Source organism: Nuphar pumila, chromosome 5, assembly GCF_984573655.1.
Source record: "Nuphar pumila chromosome 5, dmNupPumi1.hap1.1, whole genome shotgun sequence".
NCBI classification, from domain to species: Eukaryota; Viridiplantae; Streptophyta; class Magnoliopsida; order Nymphaeales; family Nymphaeaceae; genus Nuphar; species Nuphar pumila.
The window spans coordinates 126,039,439-126,048,421 of NC_143253.1; the positions used below are offsets into that span (position 1 = coordinate 126,039,439).

Genomic DNA, 8,983 nt, shown 5'->3' on the forward strand with positions numbered 1-8,983 from the left:
TGAATGGGATTAGATGCACTCCATGCCATGTTAGTTAGGCAGAATCACAACATAAAAAATTGAGATGACACACTGTAGGAATGCCGAGGGACTTGATGGACTACCTGATCAATATGCTCTTCTCATGAGAGTTACTACAAGAAGGCTCATATAGAAGAGGCAAAATATATGGTCGCACCTCAAAGTTTAAAATATAGGAGCAACCATCTACATGATAACGTTGTACAAGTGAAATCATTATAATATCTGACCCAGAAATACCCATGTGATATACATGAACAGGTCTTAGGTATGAGAAAACAATTATGTGGCTTCTGTTTAGGTTCAACCAGAGGTTTCATTCATCTGCAATTACAATGACCATAATAATGGATCATAATAAAACATTAAAACAAAGTCACATTAAAGAGGCAAAAATGGTGAATCAAGATATCATAAAGCTACAAATTATGCATGAGCACAACTGGAAATGGATCAAGCCCTTTACAGTCAACCAAATTAGTCTAGATGAGATACCTTCCATCCATCAGGAAGTTTCCATCTTTTATGCCAGTAGATAGACACCCTTGACCATAGGGGGAAACCAAAACTATACTCCAGTGGTTCATCTGCAGCTCCACCAACAGCTAAGGGCAACCAGACATATCTTGAATCCTTAAGCTCAGCAGGGTTCCATCGATCAGCCATAAAAATGAAAGAACCCGGTAATCCCGGAAGTGGTAACACAAAAGTACTCTGAGAGAAAAAAGTTGTTGATTGAAATATCTGATTACCACCTATACAAGGATTTCCCAATGTTTTCCAGGGACCCATAACTGACTCAGCTGCATGGACTAGTGCTTCATTAGGTGTCCAACCTGTGCAACCTGAGGTTATCATGTAATATGTACCCTGGTATTTGAACAAGGCTGGTGCTTCTCTATGATGCCCAACTAAAATCCTTCTCATCATCCTCGTAACATCAAGGTAATCATCAGTAAGTGGGCCAATATGAAGCTCACTGTTATCCTCTGATGAGTAGATAATGTAGGCCTCGTCATCATCGTCCTTGAAAATTGTCATGTCACGACTATCAAAGCCATGTGGCCCTTTGCTGTACAGATACTTGAAAGGCCCAGTAGGTGAATCACTTATGGCTACTCCAACAGCAGCCTTGGTGTAGTTGGAATTATCAATATGCATCCACATAACATATTTATTCAACTTTTTGTTATAAATTACCTTTGGCCTCTCAAGAACGTTATTCTTGTGCAGGTCATGGGTGATGTTCTTTTCCTCACTATGTAGTATGATTCCTTCATTTTTCCATGTCCACAAGTCTTTGGAAGAGTAGCAGCTCACTCCAGTGATGTCAACCTGAGGTTATACAATAGAATTTACCAATAAGATATCATATCCTGATAACACATAACAAGAACAATCAGCATGTGAAAAAATTTCAATGCACAGGCTTTTTAGCATGGGAGTTCTGCAAGAACATTTGAAAAATTAAATGTGCACTAGCTGAAAGCATGGGCAGAAGTTGTAACGCCCCGAAAATTCAGGGACTGAAAATTTCACTAAAATTTTTTGCTTTATGAAACATAGTGTATTTCAAAAAACATCCAAAAGATATTTGTTTCAAGCTCATATGACAATTTCTTTAACCGAGTTGAATCAAATTGTAATCAAATAATCATAAAGAATTGCTTGCATCTCATGATTATTTATGAATTACATATATAATCAAAATAATTTAATCTAAATAATCATAAAGAACCGCTTGCATTTCACATTTCTTTTATAAATATAAAAATCAATTTACAAAATTAATGAAATAAATAATTATATATTTACATGTCTATCCTATATGCATAAACCATATTATTATCTTTCAAATTAGATTGCTTTTGTATTAAATATCATACTAGCAAACAATTCACAAAATTTAAGTGACTATCCCGATTCAGCAACATTTTGAGGCACCACTCGCTCGGTCTACTGTGAGCATACATACTTTCAAGGGGTGTTCATTCACAAACTTATTTTACATTTTACCCTTGAAAGTAGAGAGGCCGACACCAGAGTAAAGAAACCTTCATCAAGGCTTCTCACGATTGACTATGATCTCAGTCAACTGCTAAACATGTACATGGTTGGATTGTCAGCATCTTTCAGCCGAGTTTGTTCCTCTTTACATCAGTCCTAGATCAAAGACAAGATCACTCGTCCTTTAGATTTCTTAATCTTGGGTTTTCACCCTCACAACCCTTTTCAGGAATAGATTATCTGCTATTAGGTTTTCACCCTCACAGTCCTTCATAGGAATTTCACGGGGATGAGTGCAAAGTGTCAGTAATACTTGACCGACTCACTAGTTGTCAAGTTTTCACCATTAAACTAGCTCTACAAATAATAGTGCAACTTCTCTTATCTTTTTGATATCATCTTTTCAATGCATGCCATTAAAAATAAATAAAACATACTCAAAATTCACAATAGTTGTATTTTTGCGTCAACACCTACAAAATACTTTATGCAGTCAAAATGCATCAACATACAGTTACAAAATTTATCATAATTATAATTAAACACAGATAGCATAAATCATCATCATGAAGCATGTATTCAATCATAAATGGATCTCTGGACAATTCCAGAATCTCTGGTTAACATTTATGGCTCAACCACGATCTTGTATGCAATTCTTAACATATGTATCACATACAAGTGTCATAAATAATTCAATTAGATTGAGGGGTTTTGAACCCATAATCTCTGCAAATAAAACTGCTAAGTATTTTTTATTAATTTAAAAAAAATAGTGTCACCTCAGGGCCTACAATATAATTCAAATTTCTTAAAATAACAGTAATTTCCTTTTGAGTAATTCAAATTCAAATCAGACAAATTGCTCATTTGGTCTTATAATTTCGGCATTATTTACCCTACATCATATTACGATATTTAAAATTTTTATAAAATTTTGTACAATATCTGCATTATTTTAATATGAAAAACCCAATAATTATTTTGAAAATTTTAGTAGAACTTGTCCTAATTTAGTATGAAAAATCTCAAAATTTATTTAAAATTTTTGACAGAACCTCCTTTATATATGTGAGTAAATTAATTGAGATTTTGAGATAATGACTCAATTTTAACTTATAAAGGAAATCCTAAGGGCTTAGGAGAAAGCTTAGGAAGTCCTATAAATCCATACAAGGGACCAAATGAATCCTACGGGTACATACCTTGTTTGTGTGAGTTTGGGCAACGCAAATGCAACGTGGTTTCAAAACCTCTAGAAATTTTGGCAAAGCTTCAGCTACACGTTATCAAATTTTCTGATGATCAACGGAGATTTTGGCAGCCTAACGGCATAACATAAGCATATTGTTCGATTTAAATGAAGGAACGCACAACTAAGTGTGGGTTGTTCCGGTCTGCCACACTCGAAGTTGGGCACAGACACAATAGTGCAGGCGTGTAGAGAGGTTCACTGGCAAAGGAGGAAAGTCGAGAAGGCCACCGGTGTCGTAAGTGAACTCTGATAGGTGCCTAAGCGGTGCCTATGGATTAGTAGGTTAGCCGGGAAAGCCTCCAATGCCTTGGCTGAACCGTGGAAAGCGCCTTAACGAAGACGAGGGTGCTAAGAAAGGTACACAATGGTGAGGGGTTCCGCAAACAAAAGAAGGTGGCCTATTAAGGCCTCCGCTATGTCACATGGGTGCGGGTGCGGGCGCGGGTGCGGGTGCGGGGATTCGGCACTTCCAAAAAACCCGGGTGCAGGGGTGCGGCAGGGGCAAAAATGTAATAAGTAATATATATATATATATATATATATATATATATATATATATATATATAAAAGGGGGTTGGGGAATAGGCGGGGTTTTTTTTTAAACTTTGCAGCTGACAGATGCTGTCAGCAGCTGACAGACAGCTGTTGCAGCTGTCAGCAGCTGACAGACAGCTGCTGTGCGTGAAAAACTTACTTTATGCTAACTAGCATAAAGTTTTTTTAAAAAAATTTCGAAGCCCATTTGGGCAATTTTTTTTTTTTTAAAAATGGACATTAATGATCCTAGGTGCGGTCAACGCACCCAGGATCGAGTTGACCGCACCCGCACCCGCGTTGAGTCGCGTCGACGCGGGTGCGGCACCCTCCTAGCCGAATCCCTGTGACATAGGGCCTCCGGTGCTGTGAGTGTCTGTGTAAATACGCCTTGATAGAAGCGACTGAGCCTAAAAGTGCACTCTAAGAGGTGCACGGTAGTGGGGTCTCCACGTCATAGGGTGGTGGTCATTTAAGGTCTCCGGTGTCGTGGTTACACCGTGTGAAGCATCTCGAATACACTTCAAGGATTAACCTATGAAAGGGGCGTGTGTGTGCACGGCTAAGTCGTAGGAGAGCTTAGATTTGCTTACCGTGTTTTGAATCGAACAACACTCCTGCTAGCGACGCTCCAAAAGTTGGATTTGTTTGGGTAGAATTCACCCAAACAAATTAAAATCGTAGGAATGTAAAGGTCGGGGCTACGAGTCTTTCTACCAGAACAGATCGAAGAAATAGCAGGGTTTGGGTAGAGTTTTCTAGAGAGAGATTCTAGGTTTTAGAGAGAGAAAGAGGGAAATTGGGAGAGAGAGAAGGGGAGAACAATTTTTTTTTAGGAGAGAGAGAGCCCTTTCCTATAACTTGTGGAGGGGTGACAACCAATTTTCCTATAACGGTTGGGTTACATCAAGGATCTGCATTAAGCCCTTTCCTATTTGTTATAGTGATGGATGAGCTTACGAGATCAATTCAAGAAAATGTGTCGTGGTGTATGTTGTTTGCTGATGATATTGTTTTGATTGATGAGTCTAGAGTCGGGGTTAATGCTAAGTTAGAATTATGGAGACAAACATTGGAAGCAAGAGGTTTTAAGTTGAGTTAGAGTAAGACAGAATATATGGAATGTTGGTTTAGTAAGCAACGAAGTAGTGATGGGAGTGTAGTGAAGCTTGGTGAGCAAGAAATACCAGTGGATGACTGTTTCAAATATTTGGGATCTATCATTCAAAAGTATGGAGAAATTGATGGAGATGTAAATCATAAGATAAAGGTTGGGTGGATGAAATGGAAAAGTGCAACTGGAGTGTTGTGCGATCGTAGAATGCCATTGCGGTTGAAGGGAAAGTTTTATAGGACGACAATTAGGCCTGCTTTACTATATGGTACGGAATGTTGGGCTGCCAAGAGACATCATATTCAAAAAATGAGTGTAGCTGAGATGCGTATGCTTAGATGGATGTGTGGAAATACAATAAAAGATAAGATTCGAAACGAGGAAATACGTAAGAAGGTAGGCGTTGCATCCATTGAAAATAAGATGAGAGAGAATCGTTTACGGTGGTTTGGACATATTCGGCGAAGGCCTAATGATGCTCCAGTTAGAAGGATAGAGAAATGAGAAAATATATTAGTTAAAAGAGGTCGGGGTAGGCCTAAGAAGACTTGGATGAAGATGATAGGAAAGGATATGAATGCTTTGAACCTCACCGAGGACATGTCATTGGATAGAAATGATTAGAGGAGAAGGATTCATGTGGAAGACCCAGAATGATTTTCTTTTTTGGTTCATATCGCCGACCACAATTGTTTTCGGATGAAGGCGTAGTTGTTGTTGTTGTAGGAGAGAGAGAGCCCCAGGGGATATTTATAGCCCAAGGAGAGAGAGAGAGACCCATGTTAGGTGTCCTCTCTTGATTGGCCTTCTTGAAAACTATGTTCTGAGCCCATGGTTTCTAGAACATGGTTTTGCAAAACCACTTGCAAAAACCATTGGCCTTTGATGGTTTTACAAAAAAAGGTGGGAATTTTGATTATTTTATTATTTATTTATTTATTTATTTTAGAATTTTTATAAATCCTATTTATTTTTACCAAAATGGCCTTAGTCTGATTCCACATAACCAAGTTGACACTTGGGTTATAAAAATTACCTTTTTACCCCTTTGTGGTTTGGGTATTTACCCAAATATGCCTCTAGGGAGGTAAATTACCATTTTACCTCTGTATAATTTAACTATTTCTCTGAAAATACCCTTAAGTCATAAAATTATCATTTTACCCTTAGAAAATTTGATTATTTCCCAGAATATACCCTTAAGTTGTGAAATTACTATTTTGTCCTTGAATAATTTAAATATTTTCCAGCATATATCCCTAAATTTTGGATCTGGATTAATATCCAGATCTGTTAAAAATATCCATTTGGATATTGTCCATATCTGTTTGAAGGATCCAGTCACTATGGATCTAGATCAGTATCCAGAACAAATAAAGGATTCAGATCCTTATCTCACTTTGATCGAGCTTCTGGACCTCGAATCTCATTTAGATTCGACTCAAATTTGATGGGGTTCAAGCTTACTTCAAAAATCACAAATCAAAATAAAAGAATTTATTAAACCTTTAAAAATTTCAGGTATTACAGAACTGCCACTAGGAGCAAGTGAAAATTTATACGAAAAAGAGCAGTCAACAGTAGTATACAGTACCTTCCGGTAAGTATTGATATACATAATAAGAATATGGAAGTCACAAAAGGCATATATCACAAAGATGAAAAGAAGCTACTGCATGGATATATCTGATACTTATTTTTTCATGTTTAAACCAAAAGATAGATTAGGAACTAGGAAGAGCTGAAAATAAGACATCGGCAAGCTGATGAGTTGGTAATTAACCCACAGATTTGATACTCTCTAACAATGAGAGTCCACCATGTCTTACTTGTCTGTAAGGAAATTAATTAGCCATCTTCACAGATCAAAAATGATAATAAGAGTTGCACCATGTTTAACCCATCAATCACAGACTCACAGGTTCCCCACAGCAGGGCTACTCCCCAGCTTGGCCATACACCAAGCTAACCCACCAAAAAATGGGAGGGAGGGAAAGTCATCTTCAAAAAAAAACATTTGAAGCCAAGAGACATCACTTTACCTATTCTGTGCCTAGACTGCAAGATCCTACTTTAAGTTCTCCATGTGATCAATGAATCACCTAGAATAGTAACACGAATGACAAACACGCCTACCCATAACGCCTTATATAGACTGCATCAGGATACACCTGTAACTCCAGGAAAGACGCTGGAAGAAAAAGGGAAAAAAAAGCAGTTTTCACTGAATTATGGAAATTCAAAGAATGATGATCATTTGAACTATCTGACTACAGTAAGATCAATCCTGCAAATAATGTTCCTCCCAAAATTGATAAACAAGTGATTCAAAGAAGCAGTTATTAATAAAATACAGATTGGTCAGTCGTTAACATGATGGAGATAAATCTTAATGGGTTTCTAACTTGATACATGTCAACTAAGGCAATATCACCTACCAATTCAGTCACTGCATCCAACCCAACCACAGCAATAATTCATGTATATACCTGTTCTGTAGCATTCAGATATTAGTGAGAGGCGATAAGATAAACAGCAAGGACAACATCTGGCAGCCACATCTCAATACTTAAAGGAATTACCTCTTGATACATTTAGAATCATCATTGATCATGAAAAGGAAAGCAAGAGACAGGAGTGTAGAGAATGAAAGCAACTTCATCAAAAATCAAAATGTGAAATTCACTTGTTCATTTACTGTATGAGATGCATTATAACTATACAGGAAAGCTCACACAACATGACGCATAAGATCAATATGGCAGGGTGACAAATACTTAGTTCTGTCTCTCGAACCAACAAATACTAATTAAATTAGGTACCCAGTTTCAGAAAACGTCCACCACCTATGCCTACCGAAGCATGCATCCACATAACAAAGTATGTGGAATGAAACAGTCAAGTAGAATTGGAGCACAACTTTCAATATTTGTCTACCGGAGGAAGATACATGTCCGTATAGCAAAAGGAGGATTAAATGATGCTATCCAAATAAATAACAAAAAAGCAATTGACGATACCAATATGGGAATGATAAACAGTGAAAAAAGCAAACATGATTTTTCAGCACCTCAGAGTCAGTGTCAAAGATACCATAAATTTGAAAAGAAACTTGACATATGAACAAATGAAAAATAAAAGATCAGAATTTTTATCTATTTATATGCACTTCCAGATTCAGTTATAGATAAAGTGAATGCGAGAATTTCTCAAATAATGAAGTTGTAGAAAAGTTCATAATTCAAACTAACCCGTGCAGCTCCTCTTTTGTGTGCATGATAGGTAACGCCATCTTTATTTTCTCCATACCAGTAGAATGTTGAAGAGCTCTCGACATATAAAATTCCTCCCCCATGTGCCTGAATCGGATTCCCATCAGTGTCCAACCATATCCTACCGGGATAAAAGTACAAGCTATTGTTAGTCGATGTCTTCAATGGGTTTATAGCGGTGGTTCGATCTGGGAAGAAATACTGCCTTGTTTTCGTTCTCTTATCAAGAAACTCATCTATTATAGATGTCCGTCTTCTTCTCTGCTTCCCCCAACGCCCTTGCCGTCTGCTTGGTGGTGGAAACTGGAAAAGCTCCTCCTCAATCTGTTCAAGCTCCCTATTCATGGCAACAAGATTCGAATGAACCTGAACCTCTCCTCTTCGATCCTCATGGTGAACTATTGAGTAGAAGTGGACCAAAAGAATGAACGCGACTAAGGTCCACACCACAATAGACAGCGAGCATTTTCTTCCAGCACTGCAATGTAAAGAATTTGATTTCCTGTATTTGTTCCTCATCATCTTCACATTCCCCCAACTTTTTTTTTGTCTCCAGCACAAAGCTGCATTGGAAAAGAAACGGCGACCTGTACAGATCCAGTTCAAAGACAAGATTCTTGTACCATTCATGTCTCTGTAAATTGTATAAAAACCAAATAAACTAATACCAAACGAAGTAATCACACAAGCAGCAATCTTAAACAGGATCATGTGAAGATCAAAACTAGAAATTTTCACACAATCATAACAGAAAATAGTTACCAAAAACTCAAAGGATGA

General features: G+C 37.5%; 1 protein-coding gene across 1 annotated transcript; it reads right to left on the bottom strand.

Moving 5' to 3' along the window:
• Positions 1-360: 360 nt before the first annotated feature.
• LOC149838578 (uncharacterized) lies at positions 361-8,752 on the bottom strand. The gene is made up of 2 exons (XM_090006671.1): positions 8,183-8,752; positions 361-1,356 (listed from the first exon to the last, which is right to left on the bottom strand). The coding sequence occupies exons 1-2, from the start codon at positions 8,723-8,725 to the stop codon at positions 499-501; spliced, it is 1,401 nt and encodes a 466-aa protein (XP_089862797.1). The 5' UTR covers positions 8,726-8,752; the 3' UTR covers positions 361-498.
• Between the last annotated feature and the right edge of the window lie 231 nt (positions 8,753-8,983).

Coding starts and splice junctions, on each gene's coding strand:
- LOC149838578 (XM_090006671.1), bottom strand. CDS start 8,725: ATGATGAGGAACAAATACAGGAAATCAAATTCTTTACATTGCAGTGCT. Junction 1,357..8,182: donor ACAAAAGAGGAGCTGCACGG/GTTAGTTTGAAT, acceptor GTATAACCTCAG/GTTGACATCACTGGAGTGAG.